At 43.8% G+C, this 25,683-nt stretch overlaps 1 protein-coding gene across 4 annotated transcripts; it reads right to left on the reverse strand.

The window, feature by feature from the left end:
- Positions 1 to 510: 510 nt before the first annotated feature.
- AREL1 (apoptosis resistant E3 ubiquitin protein ligase 1) lies at positions 511 to 25,683 on the reverse strand. 4 transcript variants are annotated; one of them, XR_001878198.1, is made up of 21 exons: positions 25,618 to 25,683; positions 18,508 to 18,768; positions 17,289 to 17,348; positions 16,407 to 16,633; positions 14,531 to 14,768; positions 13,364 to 13,533; positions 13,109 to 13,289; positions 12,161 to 12,408; positions 10,404 to 10,481; positions 9,761 to 9,902; positions 9,239 to 9,360; positions 7,192 to 7,267; positions 6,669 to 6,778; positions 5,965 to 6,144; positions 5,689 to 5,814; positions 5,359 to 5,488; positions 5,219 to 5,277; positions 5,003 to 5,092; positions 3,843 to 4,018; positions 2,635 to 3,664; positions 511 to 2,098 (listed from the first exon to the last, which is right to left on the reverse strand). XR_001878198.1 is itself a non-coding variant. In XM_017835701.1 (20 exons), exons 2-20 carry the CDS (start codon positions 18,596 to 18,598, stop codon positions 3,562 to 3,564), a joined length of 2,577 nt encoding a protein of 858 aa, XP_017691190.1. In that variant the 5' UTR covers positions 18,599 to 18,768; positions 25,618 to 25,683; the 3' UTR covers positions 511 to 3,561. The 4 variants fall into 4 exon arrangements, 2 of the variants coding, with proteins under 2 accessions (XP_017691190.1, XP_017691189.1); XR_001878197.1 differs by having other exon boundaries at positions 511 to 2,101; XM_017835701.1 differs by having other exon boundaries at positions 511 to 3,664; positions 16,437 to 16,633.

A 25,683-nucleotide genomic window follows, 5' to 3' on the forward strand; every position in this document is an offset into this window, starting at 1 on the left:
CAGTTTTAAAGTTAAGCTTTTAATCCTTAAGGTGCAAAGGACTCAAACACCCCTCTCCTCCTGGCTTCATCTAATCCTCCTGACAGTACAGCGAAGCACAGGCAGTACAAGTAAGTACGTGCAGCTCAAAGAGTCAGGTAATGCACAGTAAGATGAAAAAGTAATTGCACTAACTGCATTATTAATTTATATTAAAGAGTTTTTAAAATACTTTCTGGCATTACTAGCTGCTTCAGACCATTTTCCAGCCTATTTCAGGCACCAGTGAGGCTTCACTGCAAGCCCCAGCCCAGACTCCTGCCTCTTCCCAAAAGTTCACTCCTGCTTCTTCCCAAAGGGTCCTGGCTTCACTCACGCATCCTGATAGGCTGCAGGTGGAGAACCATCCTCTCCCCCCACAGCAGACCTCTGTCAGACACCCGAAGACCTGGAGAGGCCCCTTGCCCACAGATAGCACCAGTTTGATTCCCTCTGTAAATCCCAGAAAGAATGCTGATCTGAGAAGGCAGCATTTTTAAAATATTTTATTTATTATACAAACTATTTACAAAATCAACTACTACAACCACAGGCTTCCAAATTTTGGCTGAACTCTGCCAGAAATTCACCAGAGGGAACTAGTATTTGACCTGTATCATCTACAGCTCCTGGTTTCTAAAAACATGCAACATGGCCTGCAGGTACAGGCTGAAGCCAGGCCCTCTGCACCTCAAAGCAGCTTCAGGAAAAATGGAATCTTATCTAAGATGGTATCATGATCCTAAGGATTTCTACAGAAGAGCCTCTATTAAGTGGGAATAAATAAAGGGCAAAAATGAAAAGTAACGAGCCTCTGCCAGAAGTAACATAGCGTGGGGGTGACCACAGCACATCCCCATTGCCAGCATTAGGGGCAGCATCAAAAATGACTGTTCTGGGAAACGGTGTAAAGCCAGAGACAAGTTTAGAGATATTGTGATGGATCTCAGCAACATGGGACCAGCTAGGGGCCTGTGCAAACAGTGGGGATGGGTTTAGTTGACCAAGAGCACCCATCAGAGTTCTGACCACACTTGTGTTAAGAAGAAAATCCTTGGCATCTTCACAGCTGCTGGGAAGCGTGGAGTGCTGGCTGTAATGAATGAGAAGCATTTAGGACCTCTTTCCAGTAAAGGAAGTCTGCCCAATGGCCAGTTACTTCATCTCCAGAATAAAAAAATGACAGCTCAAGAGAAGAAGGGAGAAGATTCCTGAGGAAGATGTCACTGTCAGAGCTGACCCATAGCTATAGGGCTGAAAACATCCTCAGACAGCTGAGACTGCAAGACAAGGCTGAAACATAGAAACAACACCAAGCTATGCCTCCCAACAAACTGGAGTTAAGCTGAGCACCGCCACTTCCTTTCGGTCCCTGGAGAAAGCAGTGAAGTGGTGTCTTGGAAAACACAGGACTCCGTAACTCTACTGACCATGGAAGTCATCTGCAGTGTAAATAAAATGGTACCATACTCTCCATCCAAAGGAGGTCAGAACTTTGCAGAATGCAGCCTGCATTAAAAAAGGGAGAACAGCCACTATTATCGTGATCTGTCAGAGCACAAGAGTGGCAACTCTCAAGCTGGCAGCCTCGCAGCACCTCAGTGCCAGTGAGGGAATAAATTCACAAGGCAAAGAAATCCCCCTGAGTAGTCTCCATGTTCAGCTGACTGCTTTTTGGCACCAAAATGGCTTATTTTTTTTCTGTACAGAAGTAACAGCCCAAGAATGACTCAGATGTTGTCTTAAAAACATTTTCTAGATATAGAATATTTCCCCCAAGTTCCCAGTCAATTCGACTAAGCTACACTTGAAAAGCACAGACAGTTAACTTAAAAGATCCATACTGTGCACAAGTCTGACTGGATCGGCCTGAAGATAGCAGAAGGGGACTGAAGACGATGATGTGACTTTTTATCCAATAGGGTGTTCTAAAATTAGCTTGGCATGCCAGTCTGAAACTCCATTCTGGAAGAAATCCAGCAAATCCATAATCCAGTGAAAGCTCACATTGCAGGTATTAGCGAAGCAGATTTCTTCAACTTTGACTCCTGTATGCCTTTGACTTGAACCATCTAAGGGACTGCTGAAAACAAAAAACTTGAGTTTTGCTTCACAGAAGAACTCATCAAGATTCTCAGATTCCCCTTCCCTTTATTCCCCTGGGAAGGGCTGAATGGACTGCCAACTACAACAGACCCCAATCATAAACTTACTTCTCATGCTGGTCTGCCCACTCCTCCCCCTACAAGCTAGACAATGGTGGGTGCAGGCTGTTGAGTGATCACTTGAGTGAAGTTCTAGTTAGCATTTTGTGCTGGAAAGCCAACAGTGCTGAATGGAACAGGAGGAAAGGAGAGATGAAGAAAGAAAGAAGAATGGAAGGACAGAAATCTAGCTGCTCTCCAGGCACCAACAACTCTCTGGACACTCTGAAATGCGGTAGAAAAAGAGAAGCCTCAGGCTGCTGCATGATAGAGGTAGAAGCCAAGACACTGTGGGATTCTGGAGAAGAGGTACCATGTTCTGCCCAGTACCGTCACCCCAAAAACAAATGCAAGCCCAGTGCACACTCTAGCTGCTTATTGATCTGTCACTGTTACTACATAACATACATACCCTGAAGGTGAATGTGGGATAGGCATTGGTGCTCAGCATTGAGGGATCACACTCATGCCCATACTCTCTCTCCTGAGGAAGGGAAAAGAAGGCAAGGGCATGGAACAGCTTCCTGTGCAACATCAACTGTCAGAAACATTCAGTGGAGGAGAAACTCCTCTTCCAGTTCATTTGCAGAGGCTCATTACCAGCTTCTGCTGCTGGACCCTGGTGGAGGTAGTACAGGATCACTGTCAGGGCCAGCACGTGTGCTCCCATGAGATTGTTCTCCCCTTTGGGTTACTCCCTCCAGTGGATACTCCCCATTTTTCTCTGTGGCGCACATGACAGCAGCATCCAGAGCAAGACGGAGAAGGAGAACCAGAAACCCTTTTGGGTCAGGCGCTGAAAGAATGGACAACTGTACACTCCTTACCAGTCACAGTGAGATGAACTATCAGGGAGCATCACTGGGGGAGTTGAGCCAAGACATGGGAAGTTACTAAGGCTTCCCATGAGCCAGATTTCCAGCAGAACTCCATGCTGGTCTTCCCTCTTCCTCCTAGAGAGCTACAATAAAGGCAGCTCAGCAGATCTCCTGCACCTCCCTGTAACTTCTGCTTATGAACTTCATCTTCTCACAGAAGGATGGGTGTACAGGGTACATGGAAATCAAGTGCAATATCTCCTTGATGAATGCACCATAGTCCTTTTGCTGTTTCACACTGAACCAAATGGAGAATGAGGAAAAAGGAAAAGATGAGCTCTTGATGATATATTTGGGATACAGAAAGGCCACATGACATCTTCTGAATGACAAATTCCTTTACATGGTGTCTTTGCTCTGCCTCCATTGCCCATATGAAGGGAAGGAGAACAAGCAGAGGACTGAACCTGGGTCTTGCCACGAAGAGCCAAGAGGCTAAGTGGTCTCCTGGAAAGGGGAAATCACAGCATGCCAAAACCCTCACAACCCTCGCTGATAGCTAGCTGCAGCATCTTGTGCACTTCTTCATAGGAGTCATAAGTAGGGAGGCACAGCTGGTTAAAACTGTAAAACAAAAGAAAAATTCCATTCAGACTAGATCTGAGAGGGAACCATCCCCATCAGCTGCTTTTAGATGGGTTGACACAAGCATCACATACATTACACTGCTTGCCCACCACAACTAGCTGGTGTCGCTCCCAAAAGCAAAATGCAGAAAGTCCTACCGCCCCAGGATACTTGCCAAGTGTGGGCTGTCGGCAAAGTACTGTGAGTTGGAGCTGCAATGATCTGGAAAGATGGACAGAGTGCAGCAAACCCTCCTGGGGGCAGCTGGGAGGAACCAGTTGTGAACTGCAAAAGCCTGGCCAGCTCTTCCTGTGTGAAACTGGACACCACAGTCCAAAACCACCTCATGACCTGTTAAGAAACAGAGAACATAAAGACAGGTCAGCCAAGGAAATCAAGTAAGCACATTAGCAACTTGCAAGAAGATCAGTCAATTGCCCTTGCAAGAAGCACTCTACTAATAGTTAGAATCGTTTTGTTTTACCAGGGTGACACATAGAGGCAAGTATTACATAGTTTCTAATCAGTTAAGAGATGTCCCATGCTCCTATCTCCCACCAATCCTTTCCCGTAAAAAAGAAAGGCTGCTTCTGCTTCTGCTCTCCCCACAGAGATTTTTAGAAATACCTGCATAGGCAATGAGATAGGTTTACAATGCAGAAAAGTCATTTGCTTCTTGCACTATGCTAGTCTTTTGTTTTTTCACATCATCTGGTACTTCTGCAGAAAGATGGAACCATCCAGTGTTTACAGACAGAAACTTGTATTCCCATTCTCTTTTCATCTTGGGTGTTTTGGCAGCTTCCATTATTTTTCTAAATGAAGCTGCTACTATTCCCATAACCCTCTCATTGGGAAATGCAGGGAGGGATGGGAACCATCAGAGGGTACAAATTTAAGCTACTACATCAGTAGTCTTCATCACAGCACTGAATTCCAAACACTACCTGTGGGCTGCAAACATGTTTTTCAAGCATCTCTTAGATATATCACCATGAACATCTTCAGTAGCAATAATTCCCACCAACTTCTCCTGATTCCCGGCTGAACTGTTCTTAATTAGTGTTTTGTTGAATTTTTTTTAAAGAGACCACTGCTGATGATTGTTACTTGTTGGTATCTGATTAAGCATCACCCCTAGTCAGCCAGGCTGAAGGATCACTCTAGGGGGAAACACTATTTCATAATGTGTGCAGTCCTACCTGACCCCTGAATTGTTCAGTTTGTCCTTCTGAAATCCTAAATTCCAACCAAGACATCTGTTCCCAGTTTATCTTCTGCTGTAGTTGGGATAACTGGTTTCGACAAGTAGAAGAGAGGAACCCTTTCACTTACCTTCTCACGGAAGTGCCAAGATCCTCCCACCACTACAGCATGTGCCTTGAAGTCACAGACACTGATATCTCCAGTACCGCACATAAGCAACTGAAAGGTAAGAGACTGCAGTCAGAAAGCCAGGAGCCAAGGAAACAAGGCAACAGCTACTGTGCAAGTTATGAACATTTAAAATGGGGAAGTAAAGGTAGAGATGCTTAGGAAGGCAGCAATTACCTCAAGCTCATTCTCATCAAAAATAGCCAGCAGGTTCTCAGGAACTAATTCATTAAGACCTGGAAGAGAAGAGAAGAGCAGCATGTGCTATGCCCTGGGACATAAAGGCAGAGAGGAGCAGGGAGCAGGCAGCATGTTACCTTTCAGGAAGTGATCCACCTCCTCTCTAACCTGATTAGCCAGCCTGTACTGCGCAAGCAGATTTAGATACAAGATTTTGTTTTCGTTCGTCACTGGTACTTGAGCCCCTCCTGCCACCAGTTCTACCACCTGAAAACAGGAGAACACTTGACGTGAATGTGATCAGCAGCATTCCCCAAACCTGAACGCCCAGCCAGAAAAAAGACCAAGGAAGGAGCTACTGCCCTGAGTAAGCTCAGTTTTCTGGGGCATGTAGCAGAGTTCTTGGTCCCCATTACTGCAGGCATTAGGGGTTAAACTGTCCCACCTTCAGGAACTGCCTTCCTCACCTTCTCCAGCTGTCCTGTTTTGCTATACTTCTCTTCAGCAAAGACCAGATCCATCTCACTCACATCATTGTTCAGTATAAAACACACTTTGGATTTATAGAATTCTGGGTCATCCGTTTCAAAATACTGTGTGAAAGAATAAGAAAGCAGAGACATGGAGGGAAGAACAAAAAAACCCCCACACTTTGCTAACCAGGACTCTGGGTCTGCTACTACACCAGCATTCAATCTCTCCCCAGACCAACACAGGCTTCAGACAAGGCTGGGAAGCTTTACCTTGTAATGCATACGAAGTCCTATGATCTGAGCCAGGAAGGATCGGGTGAAGCGAGCTCGAACCAGTTGTTTGTAAGCACCTCCCAGAGATGATTCATAAAGACACTTTCCTACCAGGCGGCCAGCAAATTCATACACTTTGAGTCGTAAATATGTGGGACGCCCTGGATTCGGATGCACCTGCAAAGAGGAAGCAAAATTAAATATCCAAGTATCGGTATCCGGTCCGACTAGCACAAATAGCAAATATGAGACCAGTTCAAGTCATGGCATCTCTCAGTCTGTCCAAGGAGCTTTACAGTAATGTCCTCAAAGCCAAGCAATAGAAATAAAATGCCTGAGCCTGCCTAGGAAGAATACAAAATGTTTCACATGCACAGGCAAGAAGCTATATGAGAGCAGAAATGGATTCTGAAACATTCAGAACCAATAGAACCTCTAGACACTCTGATGCCACCTCCTCTTGCCCAAAAATCCAGTCTTCCCTGCTGACTGTCCACCCTCTACTGTTCATCCAGCCAGTTCTTTGACATTTCAGTGGGTTAAGATCATTACGCAAAGCTTTGAGAAAGGCACTAGAAGTGACTATACAAGCAAGCTAAAGAATGGGTAAGGTTCCATACCATTTAATAGCAGCATTGTTTAACCATAAGCATGTCAATGCTCACATTTCTGTGCATTTGGCACAGGAACTGCAGACTCACCAAGGCCTGGTTGTTATCACTAAAGCGGGTAAACAGTTGATTGGTGGTGTCAAATAATGCCTTACAAATGAGCTCAAACCACTCTCTGCGTGGACCTCCCCAGTCCAGAGCTACAAGATAAAACAAGCTTGGTCATCCATGGGTCATCAATTCAAGAGTTTCTTGCATGCTGCTTACCTGACACGAGAGTTCATCACAGTGAACAGCTACCTAGCAAAAAGGCAGTAGACAGGGATTATAGAACTCTAGGTTCTGCTCCCAAACCTAGTCCTAGTTGGGTTTTTTTGTTAGTTTGTGGGTTTTTTAGGGGGAGAGGGGTGGAGTTTATATAAGGCCTCAGGTCCCTATGTGAGTAGGTATAGAATAGCACCAGCAGAATAATTCACTAACATCTGTGAGAAAGTGAAAGAGCTGGAAAGCCACAAAGGACGGACATACCAGAAGAAACCAGCATTTCAGATTAAAACTACTGCACCATCATTCCTTTTGCTTCCTCCTCATATATATTCATAGCATAACTCACCTTCTTCATCCTGAAAAATCACTTCAAAGTTTTTGCTCCAGTCAGAAACAGAAAAATTTCGTGTTGCTTTAAAAGACTGAAAAAAAGAAAATAGCAGCAGCCATTACTGCTTGGCACCCCATAACCAATATGCAGTCCTGCACATATGACTGGGTAATTTAAGCAACACAAAAAACCAGTAAGTAGTCTAGTACTCTAAAGTATAAAAGTGAGAATTAGAATGCATAAGGTCTAATTCTTATTTGTCCAAAGCCACAGAAGCCAATTCCTCATTTTCTGTTATGAGACACATTATCTATATAAAATACAGTTCATCTTAGAACAGTGTGAGGTCTTAGCATAGAATTATCCTTCTCAAGGCTGCAGTACAGTATTGTTTAAAGTATTAAAATGCCTGTGGGAAGGAGCAATTTCTGTAAAGCACTCTCAGCCCACGAGTTAGATTTAAAATAGGATTGTTTCAAAGAGCACCAGAAAATAGCTTGAAAAGAATCACTGAGTTCATACTTAGAGCAAGTCACGATGCAAAAAAGTAATAAAATATCTCAAGTGTCTAGAACTTCCTGTGCCCCAATTGCAGATTCCAATTAAAGAAAATTTAAAAAGCTACATGGCAGTCCTCAGTCATACGGGTACTTTTGGCTTAGCTTATCTTCAAATAGGGTAGAGCATCATGCTAGTCACACCTCTGGGCTAAACACATTGGTCACATTCATTGTGCCTATCAACCTTGGTCACTAAAGCTTATATTTATTATTATTATCATTATTATCATTATTATTATTATTGTTATTGTTATTATTATTATTATTATGGCATTGGATTTATTTTGTCTTACTAGGCTCTAACACCAATGCTCAAGACAGTGCAGGAATTTCCAATATAGTAGGACAAAACAGTCACGAAAATGCTGTTTAGAAATGAAGTAATTTTGTAGCAAGCTATTAACTGAAACATAATCTCATAAACACAGCAAGCTGGTACATGCAGAAAATATTCCAAAACACAGATTTACTGAGTGTAAATCAAGGGAAATCCCAGCCACTCCTGCTTGCCCCAGAAATGTTCTTTTCCATCTTTATAACATTACTGTTATGAGACACATGTGGAAACAATAAGTCAGGATAACTGCCTGCCCTGCATACACAGTATTGAGAATGTCACTTAAGAACCATATTATATGAATGACTAAGTTCCATTTTGGAAACACAACAGCTCAGGTCAGAATTGGTGAAGACTTAACTCAAGGACTCAACAAAATACTTTATCATCACTCTGAACCACTACTAGTAGCCTGTTGGTGCAAGAGTTTTATGCATGCAGCTCAGTAACATCTGACTTGACACCTTATCTCACTGAATGGCTCTGTGCCAGGAAAACAGTAGATAATGACTCAGGACTTTGTGTTATGCTCCCAAATCTGGTCCAGGTAGACAGTCTCTGCATCCATTTACAGAATCACAAAAACATTCAGATTGGAAAAGACCTCTAAGATCATTGAGTCCAACCTTTGACTGATAACCACCTTGTCAATTAGACCATGGCACTAAGTGCCACATCCAGTTGAACACTTTCAAGGATGGCAACTCCATAACCTCCCTGAGCAGTCCATTGCAATGTTCAACAAATCTTTTTATGAAGAAATTCCTCCTGATGTCCAATCTGTCCCCTGGCACAGCTTGTGGCTATAATTTACCCTAGACATCTCTCAAGGCTTGATTTACTCTGTGACAAGTTCCTTAAAAATTTATCAGAGTTGAAGTTGCCTAACTGCTTAAGAAATTGATCAGATCTTGCTACCTGTAGAGAAGGAATACAGCATTCCACCTAATAACAAACCAGAACACAGAGGAGCTACTTGGGATTTTTTTTTTTCTTTTTTTCATCTTTGGAAAGCTGTCTGCTGGCATCTGCCTTGAAACAGAAGGACTAATCATTTTTAGTATGGCTGCCCTAGCACATCCCAGTTTAAATTTCCTTAGGCACCAAGCAGAAGGAAAAGGATGGAGGAAGCATTCGAGTTAAGTAAAGTGACTTATACACTCACCGACTCTAGCAGACAGTGACGGCTGACCTTCAGCGTGACCTTTGAATGAGGTCTTTTCATGTGCACCTGACGTAGCTCTCGCTGAAAGAAGTTCACTTTGTCTTGGAAGGTTTCAGAGCCTCCTGAGAATAATGACAATTTGAGTCAGGCCTGAGCTGTCAGCACCTCAAACATCTAGACAGTATTCCTAAGATTAGCTGCACAGGTCAGCTTAACAGCCCAAAGGTGCATTTATTACAGCAAGGTTTGAAAACAGAACTCCCAAGGCAGTTTGCAGTTAGTCTTGCTGATATTCATACTCACAGGTGCTTTTTCAAAGAGCCTGACAGAGAAGCTGAGCTGAAAAGGAACAGCTGCCAAAGTACATTCACTGGAAGCACCAACAGGAACAGAGTATGAGACTCCAGGAATCAGAGTTCTCATAGGAAGTTATTCAGTGCTGGCAATCTTTATTCCCCAGGAAAACCAGCAGACTCAAGTGCTAACTTCCTGACTACTGTACCCACCTCACTGCCCCTTTACCTATGTTTTTATGCAGAGAGCGAATGAAAGTGGCTGCCAAGATGTTCCTCTCCTTGCAGCTGAGCTCCACAGGGGGTTGGATCCCATCATCCACCACCAGTGTCAGTAATTTGTGCACAGGATCAGGACCAAGGTATGAAAACTAGCAGCAAAAAGATGCAAGAAAAGGTAAACCCATCATGCAGAAGGCACAGTATGTTCAGTAGACAGAGCAACCCAGCTGTGCTCTAAGACTTTTTCTGTTCACCCATGCGTATGCAGTTAACAGGAACACTACTTCAAGCATGAAGACTCCAGTTAGGAGGCTGCTTCAAACTTCACACATTAGCGTAAGGGCTTCAGTGGACACAATCACAGCATTTTAGCAAGGTTATGAGGAAAATAAAATGAAAAATGCAAGGAATCAAGATTTTGCCTAGCATTGGGACAAAAGGCAGAAAGGAGCGATAAGACTGCCTTCTATTCACAAATATTAGCAAAATTTGGGCACTGGGAGGGAATTAGAGAGTTGAATTTTATGCCATAAAATGTTGTTCTGTGGGTGGAAGCCCTTCTCTCCAAAAGAAAAAAAAGACCACCATTCATAAGGATGACAAGCTAACAACATGGAGGTGCCGTTGCACGTACATGGAAAGAGGCTCACCTTTGTGCCAGGACACACTCTAAAGGTAAAAAGGCGCCATGGAATGATCTTCAGGTAAAATTCTTTCACTGAGAATTGCTGAGTAACCATAGGGAAAAGAAAATGTTAAATGTCACATGTCTGTTAAGGATTGTCCATGAAACATATGAGGCACAGGACAGTTCCATAAGGCCAGACCTCCCTTCAACCCCAGGGACAGGTGTCTGCAACATTTGGCACAATATATAAGAGTGTTTAAAGCTCCACAGAACTGTAAGCAACTTGTCAGTAAGACTTCACTGCGTGCATTTATGACGCATGTGGGATGCCAGCATGACACAGATTTTACAGCAGTAAGCCACTGTGTTCAGTAGAACATCACCAGTCTAATTGGATAGTAATCTTAAGTACGCTTGAGAAGCTGAATTCAGGACATGACTGTAATGCACTGACAGAAAGGTTTTGGTAAAAGTCACGCTAACAGCCTACTAATATTAATCCCAAATTTTCACAATCATTTCAATCATCTTTTAGAAAGCACTTGTTAAATTCACAAGATTTGCAGAAGTTTCTTCTCACAATGTTTTTCTGCCAGAACAAATAACTAACTGTGGAACTGCTGCCTTCTGGAGAGCAAGTTAAGATGAAATTTTAGCATCTTTATACAAAACAAAACCATTTCCTGCACAAGCCTGTTCTAGTTGCAATAACTGGAAAAACTGACAAGCAGCATTTCTCCAGAAACAAACCAAATGTGAACAACAACCCCTTAAAAGAAATAACAGCATAGTAACAGTTTTCTACTGTTTCTATTTATATAGAGAGAGATATCCAGGGAGACATTACAAAAGCATCAATCACATTAACAGCTTTGGCACCTCGAGGGAGCTTGCAACAGTACCCACTTCTGGTGATCTGCTTTACCAAGTAGAAAAGAGTACGAAAGTCCAAAATGATACACCAAGGATGAAAGGATGCTGACCTCATGAGGACACAGCATTCATTCCCAAAGACAGTTCTTACTGCCACATGCATCAGAAATTCAGAAATGTCTAGCAGCACGCTCTATCCTATAAATGTTTCACAGCCCTCTTTCTCCCTTTGTCAGAAAAGCAATTCCTGCATTAGTCTTTCAGTTTTATATTAATCACTGCTTTTTTTAGAATGCATTTGAATAGGTAGATTAACAAAGTGCATTTGAATTCGTTAGTAGATTTAGAGGAATTTTCCTTCTAGTTTCCAAATGTTCTTAGGCAATAATAAAGCGCAATAGTTACTGTTAACATAGTGTTACTATAAGAGAATCCTTAGTTTCTCTTGACTTGCTTGAATCCTGTTTCTTCTACTTATAAATTTATCTTTTGTCCTCAAACCATTTTTTTTCCTTTTCTTTTCAGTGAAACATTCCAGAAACAGGACAAATACATAAAATCTGAGAATGTGATATTCTGTTAAGTTCAAGTTTATAGGTATCAGAAACTGAGAATAGGAATTGGAGGTCTGACCTGACCAGAACAAAGGAAAGGCAAACAGAATACCTATTGAACAATCAATGAGAAAATTCCCAGTAGACTTTGGATCAGACCTAGAAAGACACAGTCCTAAAATTTCAAAATGCATTTTCACATTATTCTTAGTCATGTGCTCCATGTTTGCCTTGGGCAAGCCTTTTTTTAACTAAATCTGAGGCACCTAAATCTGGAGTTAAGATACAGAGCACGAGAAATTCTTCAGTTGCAGCGTACTTTAAACGTGCACTCAAGAGCAGTGATATCTACCTTAGGTGACACATAGCAGTACACTTTTTTAGGCTTTTTCACTTTCTCAGGCGTCTGGCTGTCAGAAGGAGAATCTTCGTCTTCATCCTCAATTGCAGTAGAAGGACGGCGCTGGGAGGAGCTCAGGTGCATTGGTGGAAGTTGCCACTGAGTGTTGGTATAACTAGGAGCATCATAAAGGTAGGCTTCAAAATAAATACTGACACCTGAGGTGGACACATTGCGTTCTACAATGTTCTTTTCATTCTCTGAGGAAAACAGATATGAAAGAGTTGTGTAAATACTAATGGAGAACAGAATGAAAAAGAATACACAGGCTAGCACCAAATCAGTGACTATGATTTTAAAGAAAAGGCTATATATCCAAAGCAAAACCTGGTCAAGTGAAACTTTAATAAAGAGAACCCAGGAGTGGGATGAGAAGATTTCAGGATGGCAGTTTGTCTGTCATGGTTTCAGATAGTGACTGGTTAAAGAAAAAAGGCATACAGAACCTCTCCCTCAGAGCACCAGCCTGAAGGCATAGCCACTTGACAGCCACATTGAAATCTGGCTCACTCCTGAAGAAATTATAACATCATAAAACAAAATCCCACATAGATTACGTGCAGTGTTGTTCATCCATATAACTTAACATACAATACATGACTGGCTCAGATGCCAACTACTAGCAAGCAATAAAAATTGCCTAATTTCCAAGGTAAATCTCCTGAAATAGGAGAAAAACACTTGCTTTTATCTGCTGATGGCTCAGAGAGTATCAACCCTCAGAGATCTTCCTTGTTAAGCAACAAATTCATTTACCTCAGCATTTTTAAATGAATATGCTTTCCTTTAGCAATTAAGCATGGTTAGCCTGCAGGGAAGCCACTACTAGCTCTGCTACATGAGTGTGCAAAGCACGTTGTAAGAGGACACCTGGAGAATGAATACTAAGTCTTGACTCACCGCTTAGAACAATGATGTCAAAATCACCATTGCTTATGGGCTGGTTCTGGTAGGAGATGCAGGCATGGAAACACCCCCTAGAGTGCAAGGTGAGTCGGAAGAGCACCTCGCAAGTCTGCCGATTAGACACCACAGACTTCTCAAACACCACATCAGAGCTCTCTTCTTCTTGAGGACCCAGCTAAACAGAAAACAAATAAATTGAGCTCCCTAGCTCACCTGGAGTCAAGCAGCAAGGGAGGAGGGTGCACTCACCTCATGGATGGAGAGGCTGTAATTGTGCTCATCTATCAGTGACACAGAGTTGCTGGTGGGATTGTCATACTCATCTCTGGGAGCTATCTGCAGAGTGTGCTGCTGCCCACAGGTCAGCACCAGAGTGGAGAAATGGCAGACAATTTTGGTTTTGGAGGGAACCACCATTCCTGAAGCAGACAACAACAATTTAGAGTGAAACAAATTCCGAGGCGAAGCTACAAAAAGCAAAAGAAAAGCAACTAGGGGCACAATACCCTTGAAAATGGATCAAATCTAAACATATTTGATATTCAAAATCTGATCTGATATTCAAAACAGAGTATCTGAGCACTGAAATACATGGTGTAGTGCACAGTGTTTGTCTTGGATCAGAAACTTAATACTAATAAAACAAACCCAGTTACTAGTCTTTTCCACCATTCTAACCTTCAGCTCAGGAAGTTGCTCCCACTGTACATACAAAATACAATCTAGCTGACATCTAAGAAAACCTGCAAATGCAGCTTACCAAACAAACTTTAGCCTGAAGTGTATTTGAATTAAACCGGAGCTTCCTTAGCAAAGATATCTTAGCAAGATGTGTATCTATTCACAGTGCAATGGAATAGAGGTCCTTTCAATGAACACATACATGAAACATGAAAGATGTCAACTGGAGTCAAAAAACCAAAAGTAGTAGAAAACAAATGTAATACAGATAAAAAGGAAATGTTTTTAAAGAAGTGTATAATCAAAGGTATCAACTGCTCCATGAGCTTAAAGGAATAGAGTGAGGTATTCAAAGGAGACAGAGTTAAATCATGACAGCATTTCCAATTCAGATACAAATAATTCAGTACTTTCACAAAAGGCATTCATTCCCCGACTACTAGATGGATTATGAAGAAGTTACTACAAAACAGAGAACATGACACAAGTGGTTAGGGATTGTAAGCAGCATTAATGACTTTTCTGTAAGGCAGTTTCTGTTTTGCCAGGTACTGGTAGTCACAAGTATGTTTTACTCATGGGGCTATTGCTAGGATCTACACGTGGCAGGAGGTAAATGGTGAAAGGTAACTTTTTCCCTGTCACCTACCTGTTTTAGCTGGAAACACATTTACCTAACTGCCTCCAACACCTCCAAATCTACTCTGAATCATTAGAGGGCCACTTAGACCTTACCTGGCTGGAACACCTTGTAGTAGGGGCTGTAGGCCACATTCAAGCCACCGAGTTTTACAGTAATCTCATATCTTCCAGCTCTGCGCACAGTGAAGGCCACTTTCACCACATTGGAATTGGGCTCCTGAAGAACTTCCTGGGTTACAGGAATATCAATTGCTAACTCCATATGGCAGATGTGAACACGCAGCCCCACAGGCCGGTGAGCAGGGAAGGGTTGCCCATTTTTATAGAATAACTGCATGGGAAACAGAAGTCCAGGTCAACAAAAATATGCAGTGCACAGAGGAAGAGAAAGCAAGTTGCCTTAGGGAAGGGAAAGAACCCCAGCTCAGCAAAGGAAAAATAATTAATAGACAACTTTGTCACACTGGCTGTGTTCTCCAAAACGAACAGGGCACTGTCTTTTGTGCTGGGGTTCAAATGTGTGCCCTGAAAAGAATATGACTCCAGGCATTTCCTGTCTGCACTGCTAGTGCAATATCAGAGCAGAAATCAAGAGAACCCACTATCGAAGAGAAAAAAGTAAAGCCAGCAGATCTTGTTCATTTATATGGCTAAGCTCTGGAAAAGCTCTCACCAATTTGTTACAGAAAATAGTGTAAAAAAGATGCTGACCTAAGGAGCTGACCCAGTCTTTACTGCTAAGAAGCATCAGCACAAAAACAACGTGTTAGATAAGATCACAGGCTGTTCAATCACAAAATTGATCTGCCGGACAATTTCAAAAGGTAACATACCTTGACCAATACTTCCTTACAAGTAAAGAATTACACCTTTGAAACCTTACACATGGCTCTTCAAGAGCCAGCAGCTTGTAGGCCAGAGCCTCCCTGCCATCTGCAATCAGCCTGCAGACAGCAAAAAGGTACTAATATTTCCTATTTGTAAGTAAAGGAGAGTGTAGGCCCTGAAGTACTTTGCATCCTGACTGTCAGTGAGAGAAACCAGCATATGCAACAGCTACTGTTGATGAATAAAGGGCTAAGCAAATGGGAAACAAGCATGAAGTGGAAGGGCACATTGCTGGAGCTGCCATGAGTGAGTGTCAGTAAGGTGAAGAGAATAAATTCAAACAGCAGGTACAGAACAAGTCCCTTTCCCCTCAGCAATTTTTCGCTGCCTGCCCTGGAGTTAGAATTCCTCACTCACCATTAAGCAGAAGGGTTTTCGTCACCTTCCCAAGAGGGATGGGTATGGCAACCTAGCTGAACCTTTCTTCTTATTTTGATACCCTCCTGGATGGGGAAGATGGGACAGAAAGATGGGCACACAAGCCCTGCAAAACCTGTTCAAACTTTCTCCACATAGCTCCAAACTCTCTGTGTTTAGGCTCCTCACCCATCTTATTTGTGTACTTGTCCCATTCCCCTAAACTTGGCCTTTAGGGATTGTAGGGAAACAAGAGTTCTTGGCAGGCTTTTCCAGGTCAGACAGAAAAACATTCCATTTCGGAGGAATGGGGAGTGGCCATGAAGCCTTACTGCTTTTGGGTTGGTAAAATGCCCATTCCCACGCTCTCAACTTCAGCTGCACAACCAAAAGATAGCACCAAGTCTGTTGAAGGCAAGGCTCAGCCCACTCACTTCCCAGTAAAGGAAGCAGTAGTCAGGACAAGCCTCGTCTCCTCTGGCTCTTCAGAGGATTCTAGAGAGAAAGATATAAGACTTTTAAGAAGTGCAAGCCTGAAGTATGCACTTACAGATTTCTGCAACACATTAATGGGACAAAAGGCATAAACAGATAGCTTTCCTCCTCCTAACTTACATCTGGCTTAGCCCCCCAAAAAAAAAAATTTGAAGAGCCCATCCCTAACTCAGACCTCTGTTCCTGCCCACAAAGCTGCATGGAAATGGAAACAGAAATATTGCCTTACATGCACTCGGAAGGCCATGCTATGGCCCACCTCATAGGGGTCCTTCCAATCCCAGGAGATTTTGCAGGACCGGGGATCCAAGTAGTTGCCTCGCACGTAGTCATAAATAGTTCGCTCCCCTCGGCGTTCCCGGTCCTCATGCTGAAGGAAGCTGACTATACGTGCGGCAAGCTCAAATAGGAACTTAATGGTGAAGAAGAAAGCTACAACAAATACCGTGATCCCACCTGCAGCAAGGAGAGAACAAAGGTGGTTGCAGCAGCATGGCTGAGTCAGGCACTCAAATCCCCTCTGCATCAGCCCAAGATGCCTTTTGTTAATGACATTCTACTCGACTGCAAATTAGGTGTTTAAGGCAGAAGCTATTGCATGAACATTTATGGTTTGTGTTATGCTACAAGTAAGGTTAGAGAATACCAAGTCGCTTAAAACTCTGCAAATGACTGCAAATAAAGGAAATAGGTAAAGGTGGTACAGAGTCTCAGGTAAGGTTAGCAGCCATCCCAACAGAAGCATGGAATTCCATTTGAGTGGCAAATTAGAACTACAGAGATTCTTTCAAGGGAAACAGTCATAAAACCATACAATCCCTGCACATCACATTAAGACTAGATTAAGAGGCATCACAGAGGCAACAACTCTCCACCAGTTCTTGAAAGAAAAAGTAAGGGAATGGCTCAGGAATTAGGTCAATGAAAGGACTTTAGGAACACGAATGGTGGAGAGGCAAGTCTGCCAGGTGGAGAGCACAGTGTGGGGTGACAGTAATTTCATGTTTGTTACCTAGACTCTGAACTAACATTAAATCAAAGGCTATGAAGAAACTCACCTAAAGCCTATTGAGAGGTCAACAAATACAGTGGCAGCCTTTCCTTCACTTACCAATAATGTAAAACATCAGGTCCCTTCGGTGAGACACACAGCCGAGGATCACAGCTGCATCTAGAACACAAAATAGGCCAAGTCCAGTCCAGTGACTCTTCCTCACATACACTGGCCTAAATTTAATCTGTGATTCCTCAGAAAAAATGCCTGTTGATATCTGTCTTCCTCTGCAAGGACATCTCTAAAGCATTATTCCACAAGACTGTGAAATATGCAAGCAGCACAGCATGCTACAGTAACAGTTCCCCCTCTGTCACAGATTCCAAATCAGATTCAGGGCTCTATAAGAAGAACAACATATTATCCTCTAAAAACAGTGAGAGCGGGCTCTGAGTACTGCAGTAAGGAGCTACGTTTTGCAGGATCACCAACTTCAACAGCAGTGGCCAAAAGCCACTCATCCAAACTCTCACACCTACTTCCAAGTCACAAAGTTAACTTCTAGTCTGATATGAAAGCACATCACAGAGCCACCACCAAAACAGATAGAAGCTGACCCTCAACCAGCAACCTTAGAAGAAAAAGCTATGGAATAAAAGAGTTATGGACAAGACCATCCTAATTTATTCAGAACAAACAAAATCCTTCTAGGGCAGAGCTGAATCCATTTTTTGCCATGTAAGTCCACTATAGAACGTATTAATGCAATTGGAAAACAGTTAATCTGTATTTTCCTACTCGCTTCTGCAAAGTGGAGCCTCTCAGCTGAAACTCTCACTGATCAACACAAAAGCTAAAACTTTGGGTTTGTACACCATTAAGATTACAGCAATTTTTAGAGACACCAATCTAGGATCAAGTTCTCACTGAGGGGACTGCTAAACAAACATGTAGTAAAAAGACCACACCCAGAACAACACCATGCTGTTTGGTTGATAAGACATAGCTGACAGATGGAAAAAAAGCAGCAACAAGGAACATGTGTGGCAATTAGACAAAGGATTTGGCATACAGTAATGCATACAATATAGCTCACCATGTCACCATTCAGTTAGTGAGAAGCTACATTGTGTATTCAAGCTTTTTTCTTCTAAACAAACACAAAAGGGGAGTTATTGATCAGTCATCTCAACAGCAGCAACAACGGACATCAGCATGCAGAAAGCTTAAATGAGGTATTTCTCTTCAACAATAGCCATGACTTTCTAGCCCTGCAAATCCCCTTTGCTGGCCTCAGCAGACAGTCCATCCCTCCAACCAAAGAGTAATCACATACCTTTACACAAGTGCCCATGTTCTAAAAGCCGTAAGGAGGGTACCCATTCTTCAGCATCCTTTCTCTTTGTGCCAAAAACTGTGACAAACATCAGCAAAAAGAGGCCGTAGAGAACATTATCACAGAAAGAGGAACTCTTGGAACTTGCATCACAGAATCACTGCTGAAAGGTAAGGAGCTGAGCACAGCAGTTTCTTCCTCTTTGTGGAAAAGAGTTGTCCTGCAGTGCCGTTCCCTTTAGCCTGCGATTTGCTAGCTTCCCTGGAAAAGTAAAAAAAGGAGAGAGAAAAGTTAGATCTCTCTACTGTTGTGGATAAATCTTGCAAGCAGAAACACGTGAGAGGTGTAGGATGCAAGAGCACAACTAGACATGAAATCCGTGAGAGGCGCTATGAAGGTATCGCTGTTGATGAGGTGCAAGGCTTTGCCCTATCCTCAACCTCCATCTGTCATAATCTAATTTCATTATATGACCCCCTGAAAATAGTAGGTTCAAGATGGAACAAAACACATCCTTGTCTCCGTAGGTTTCATCGTGCTCATGGATTTCACGGAGCAGCTAAGAACCTGAATGCTATTCATAAGGAGCATTAAGGATGGAAGCAAGGACTGGTAGCTTAGGAGGAATACAGAGAGATTGTCTCAGCAGCCAAGGATTGAGTTAGAAAAGCTAAAGCCCTGACAGAACTAAACCTGGGCAGGGATGTCAAGGGCAACATGAAAACCTTCTATAGGGAGAATGTGTGCCTTCTCCAGAAGGAAACAGGAGACTTGGTTACCCAGGACAATGAGAAGACTGAGGTACTCAACAATTTTTTGCCTCAGTCTTCCCCAGCAAGTGCTCCAGCCACATCACTCAAGTTACAGATGACAAAGGCAGGGACTGAGAGAATGAAGAACCGCCCACTGTACAAGAAGATCAGGTTTGAGAACATCTAAGGAACCTGAAGGTGCACAAGCTCATGGGACCTGATAAGATGTAGCTGCAAATCCTGAGGTTGCTGGCAGAGGTTTCTAAGCCACTATCCATCATATTTGAGAAGTCAGGGCAGACTGGTGAAGTTCCCACTGACTACACAAGGGAAAACACAACCTCCATTTTTAAAAACAGAAAAAAAGAAGACCCTGGGAACTATAGGCTAGTCAGTCTCACCTCAGTGCTTGGCAAGATCAAGGATCCTGGAAACTATGCTAAGGCATATGGAAAATAAGGAGGTGACTGGTGACAGCCAACATAGCTTCACTAAAAGCAAACCATGCCTGAAAAATTGGTAGCCTTCTATGGCAGGGTTACAGCAATGGTGGATGAGGGAAAAGCAACTGACACTACCTACCTGGTCTTGCATTTGACACTGTCCTGCACAACATCCTTGTCTCTAAACTGGAGAGACATGGATTTGATGGATGGACCATTTGGTGCATAAGGAATTGGATGGATGGTTGCACTCAAAGAGTTGTGGTCAATGGCTCAATGTTCAAGTGGAGACCAGTAACAGATGGCAATCCTCAGATGTCAGTATTGGGACCAGGGCTGTTTAACATCTTCGTCACTGACATGGACAGTGGGATTGAGTGCACCCTCAGCAAGTTTGCTGATGATATCAAGTTGCATGGTGCAGTCAACAAACTTGAGGGTTGCCATCCAGAGGGACCTTGACATGCTTGAGAGGTAGAGGTAGACCTGTGTGAACCCCATGAAGTTCAGCATGGCCAAGTGCGAGATCCTGCATGAGTCTGGGCAATCCCAAACACAAATACAGGCTGGAGGGAGAACAGATTGAGAGCAGACCAGAGAAGAATTTGTGCATTTTGATTGATGAGAAGCTCAATGTGACCTAGAGCTGGGCAATCACCAAGAGTAGGAACTTTAAGAAAGACAAGTGCCGGATTCTGAACCTGGGATGGGGCAGCCCTCGATGTTTGTACAGACTGGGGAATGAGGCGCTGGAGAGCAGGATCACGTAAATGGACTTGAAGGTCCCAATCGATGCCAAGCTGAATATGAGTGAGCAGTGCCCTGGCAGCCAGGAGGGCCAACCGTGTCCTGGGGGACATCAGGCAAAGCATCGCTAGCTAGTCAAGGGAGGTGATTGTCCCGCTCTGCTCTGCACTGGGGCAGCCTCACCTTGAGGGTGCAATTTTGGGTGCCACAATATAAGAAGGATATAAAGTTATTAGAGAGCATACAAATGAAGGCATGAAGATGCCACCCAGGTGAAGGGTCTGGAGGGGAAGTTGTATGAGAAATGGCTGAGGTCATTTGGTCTGTTCAGCCTGGAGAAGAGGAGACTGAGGGGAGACCTCATCACAGCCTACAATTTCCTCACAAGGGGAAGTGGAGGTGCAGGCACTGATCTCTCTGGTGACCAGAGGAAGGACCTAAAGGAATGGAGTGAAGGTGTGTCAGAGAAGGTTTAGGTTGGATATTAGGAAAAGGTTCTTAGCCCAGAGAGTGTTTGAGCACTGGAACAGGCTCCCCAGGAAAGTGGTCACCATACCAAGCCTGACAGACTTTAAGAAATGTTTGGACAACACTCTCAGGCACATGGTGTGACTCTTGGGGCTGTCTTGTGCAGGGCCAGGAGTTGGACTTCAATGATCCTTGTGGGTCCCTTTCAAGTCAGGATATTCTATGATTCCATGACCTGACAATGTATGCTTGCAGCCTGGAAAGCCAACCATATCCTGGGCTGCATCAAAAGAAATGTGACCAGCAGGTCAAGGGAGGTGACTCTCCCCTCTACTCTGCTCCCATGAGATCTCACCTGGAGTATGATGTCCAATTCTGGTGCCCTCAGTACAGGGAAGACATGGACCTGTTGTAGCAGGTCCAGAGGAAGGCCATGAAGATGATCAGAGGGCTGGACCACCTCTCCTGTGAAGACAGGCTGAGAGAGCTGGGGTTGTTTAGCCTGCAGAAGAGAAGGCTGAAGAGAGCTTATAGCACCTTCCAGTACCTAAAGGTGGCCTACCAGAAAGATGAAAAGGAACTTTTACAGGGGCATGTAGTGATAGGACAAGGCGGAATCGCTTCAGACTGAAAGAGGGTAGGTTTAGATTAGGAAGAAATAAGGAGGAAATTCTTCACTATGAGCGGTGAGGCACTGGATCAGGTTGCCCAGAGAAGTTGTTGCTGCCCCATCCTTGGAAGTGTTCATGGCAAGGTTGGATGGGGCTTTGAGCAACCTGATCTAGTGAAAGATGTCCCTGCCCAGGGGAGTTGGAATTAGATGTTCCTTAAGGTCCCTTCCAAGCCAAACCAGTGTATGATCAGGAAGCACTTCAAGCCTTTACACCCAACAAAATGCCATACACTATTCTCAGACTGATTTTGCTCAGATTTAAAGGGCTATTTATGGTCAAGGCTAGAAAAAAATAGTCTTTGAAAGTTCTTGGACCACAAAGCAAACTGGATATTTTTTTTCCTGCTGTTGTTGTTTGAAGTATTCAGGAAACCACTATCCTCATAAGGGATTTCAGTTTCAGCAGCACTATTCACTAAATTACAGTTTACTGTCAGGATTGAGATAAAAAGAAATTAAAATTTAACAGCAAGGATTGACGCAGCCCACAAAAACCAGGACATATGCCAGAAGAAACACTACAGACCCTACACAGTCAGTATCTACTCATTCAGAACACAGATTACATAAAGGAGTGAGAATGAAGAGAAAAGACCCACGCTCAGCACAGCAGCTGTCTGTTAAGACAGTCCCCTCTTCTGGGGATGTAAGTGATGTGCTCCTCCTGCCTGCCATACCACCACCTCAGCTGTCACTTCCTTCTTAGTCCCCCCTCATCTGCCCTCCTCTTCACAAGTCTCTTATTTCCCTCCATCCAATAATCATACAGATCTGGCTGCCTTCGCACACTTCCACTAAGCTTTCTAATGCATATGAAAACCAAACAGTAAGTCTGTGCAGAGCTCTCTGACTGCACTGCAGAAACAGCCAGACTTTCACTGTCTTTTCCTCACCCACATCTCACGGAAAATCCCACCCACTCAGCTATTTTCCTCTTTCCTCTACTTAGTGAACAGTGTTGCAGTCCCCAGGCCGTAAGTTTTCATTCTCCTCCTAGATGAAGCTTCAGGTTTCTAAACCCATAAATAATCTCTTTGTATTAAGAATCATAGACCTAGCAAATTCCTTGATATTTTAGTTATTTTACAGTACATATCCAAGATGTCCTACAAATGCCTGGTTGAAACCCTGCTTCAGCTTGGCCTGGTTGTCAAAGGCTGAGGAATTTCATAGAAACTTATCAATATTTAGGAATCTACAAGATCTCCCTCCAGCATTTTACAGAACCAGATTTTTCACGTCACCAAAAAAACATCAACACAAAGCTGGCCCTGTAGGTTCATCTACCCAAGGTATTTCTGCCTGACTCTGCAACTCCTTTCCTTCTGTAAAGCAAACCACAAGTCACACAGGCGCTCTCTCAAGTAAAAAAGAGAAAGATCCATCATTTCAGCTATGAGGGTTTTTAAGTCAATTGGAGCCTGAGTCTTGTGATCTGGGTTGCAGAATTTCTGAACTTGGTGGACACAGGGAATTAGTTATCTCCTTTAATCAGCATAGCAGCTTCTCATTTTATTACCCCCACATGAAGTGGTAAACAAGACACCAAGTCCGGTGACCTCCAGAGATGAAGTGGCTGTCAGACAATCAACTTTCTTCTAGTTTACACACTGCCTGCAGCTTTAAGGATGGTCTTGCAGCTGGAATACATGGAGGTAAAGAACCTAGTTGCAAGTAGCTGGTATCCAAGACATATTGTCACTCACTTAACAGAATGCAGATGTAAACTGCGACAGTATCTGTGCTAAGAACTGTTGGGTAACAATTTGGGAGACAAATTCTGAAAATCAGCAATAGAACATGCCATCATAGCTGGGTAGAAAAAAATGCTGAATTGTCTATCAGGTCTTAATAATCTTAATCCAAGTACAGAGGAAGCAATGGTCTCCCACTACCTGCAGGAAAAATGGGGATTTGGAAAAGTTCACCTTGGTTTGACTCAAGGAGAAATACTGGCATAATCAAGGTAGACAGCATGGAATCATAAAATAAACAGTATTCATACCATTGCTTCTCTCAAGTCAGTAAGAAAAGGAAGTCCAGTAATAGGAATACATTTTGTTGTGTTATGGCTGCTGTGAAGTCAGAGGCACACAGTGCAAAGCTCCAGAAGGAAGCACAAGTGTAGCCATACATATAAAAGGAACAGTAACACAGTAATGGCACATTCATGTGGCTACAGCTACAAAGCCAGCTGGGTGCATGCTTTAAAGAACTGATGTACTGAGATTCTAAGAAATCTATAATGCCTCTTGGTTTTATTTGGTGCACTGATACATTTAACTGCCTTTCCTCTGTTTTTTAACAACACGCTTTTAATTTTGTTTTAAAGCCTTTTTGCAGGTTGATACTACTTCATCCAACTAAGATAAGAGAACCATCTATCTCTGTGCAGAATGTCCTCTCAATCCATGTGCACAAATGTCCACTACCAATGGCACGTCCATCTCATGCCATGCACAAGATGACTATTCTCTAGTGAAAGGCACAGTATTTTCTCCCACTAAGTAAATCATGCACAAGCCAACAAACAAGAATGCCCATGAGACCTTAAGTTTAAAATATATTCACAGGAAACTGAAAAGTCAGCGCAAAAGATACTAGGCAGGATCCAGTATCAGCTATCAAGAACAAAAGCCACATCAATGGCCAGTGTCTACACAAAACAGTCATTCTCTCATCAGGGCTGGAATTTGTCATATTCATTTACATACAAGCTAAAAAACCAGTGGCAACAGGGAAAAAAAAAAAAGGAGACTTCTGCCAACTGCTTAAGTCTAAAGACTTTTCATCCACCAGCAGTGTCAGCTCCTTCTGTCCTCCTCAAATGCAGCAAGTCAGCCAGATGGCAACTTTCAGTCCAGTCTCATCTTGTACCAGATCTACTTTCCAAGCCAGAAAAATATTCAGCCACCTGCCACCCTACATATTAGTGGGAAAAGCAGATCACCCCCTTCCTCCTCAATTATGTCCTTTCCCAAACCATTTAGGGTCACTTAAGCAGTATCATGGGAGCTCCACCAACTGTGTTTCCTCAACCAACAATTAAGCAGGGTATGATCACTCAGGCAGAAAGCTCAGCTATGGTTTCCCTAACACCCTTCTTCTTTCAGCCTCATTTTCTTCCTCACTGTCAGAGCCTCAGTCACAGTTCTACACAGGTGTGGTACCTCATTGGCTGCTTTTTCTGACCAGCACACCAGACAAAACCGGTTGTATTTGGAAGATACTAAAAGCTACAAGTTTTCACTAATCCCAGAAGCTTTAATGAGAAAGGCCTTTCTCTCTCCCTTCCCCGCAAAGGGAATGAGAAACCAGGTGCCCCAGACCAGTCCGAGAACTTGGAGAACATTTCCTTTCACACGCACAAAAAACATTTTGGGTCAAACTACACCATTATGGCTGCATAAAGTACAGCTGAAATTACGCTCATTTGCTAAGATTTCTAGTCACAAATGTACGTAAGATCGAAAGATAATGACAACCCACTGCTTTTCATTAAGAAGTCTACGAGCTAGTGTGGCAAAACCAGCACTACATTAATTCTTAAAAAAAAAACCAGTCCAACAAGCTCAAGTGAGAGGGCTGAAGACCTCCGTAACCTCCCGGCTGTGCTAAACAGTGAGAATGGGGAAAGGAGAGAGATCGGTGTGTAAGGTGGGCTCGGCGGGGTCACCAAACCCCACGGCCTTCCCACAGGCGCCAGTCCCCCCACCCTACCCGACGTGCCACCGATACACCCGCAGTGCCGCACAAGCGGTGAGGCTACACCGAAACGAAAAGCTGAGGCCGCGGCGGGGCAGGCAGAGCCGGCCCTTCCCGCCCGCCGGGAGCCCCGAGCGACCCCCGCCGCGGCTGTACCAGGCCTCCCGCGGGCGCTCCGGGCCGGCAGCGGGGCCGCCACCCCCTGGGGGACGCCCGTCGCGGCGGGGCGGCCGGGCTGGGCTGCAGCTCCCTCGCCCCGGGAGCCCCGCTCCCCGCGCCCGGGACCGTGGCGGCTGAAGGGACGCGCCGCTCCCGCCGTTACCGTGGGCTCCGACGGCGGCCGCGACGCCGGTCCCGCTGCCCCGCGCGGCCGCTGCCCGGCGCTGGC

This window comes from Lepidothrix coronata, unplaced genomic scaffold (genome assembly GCF_001604755.1).
Source record: "Lepidothrix coronata isolate B3197 unplaced genomic scaffold, Lepidothrix_coronata-1.0 Scaffold262, whole genome shotgun sequence".
Taxonomy (NCBI): Eukaryota; Metazoa; Chordata; class Aves; order Passeriformes; family Pipridae; genus Lepidothrix; species Lepidothrix coronata.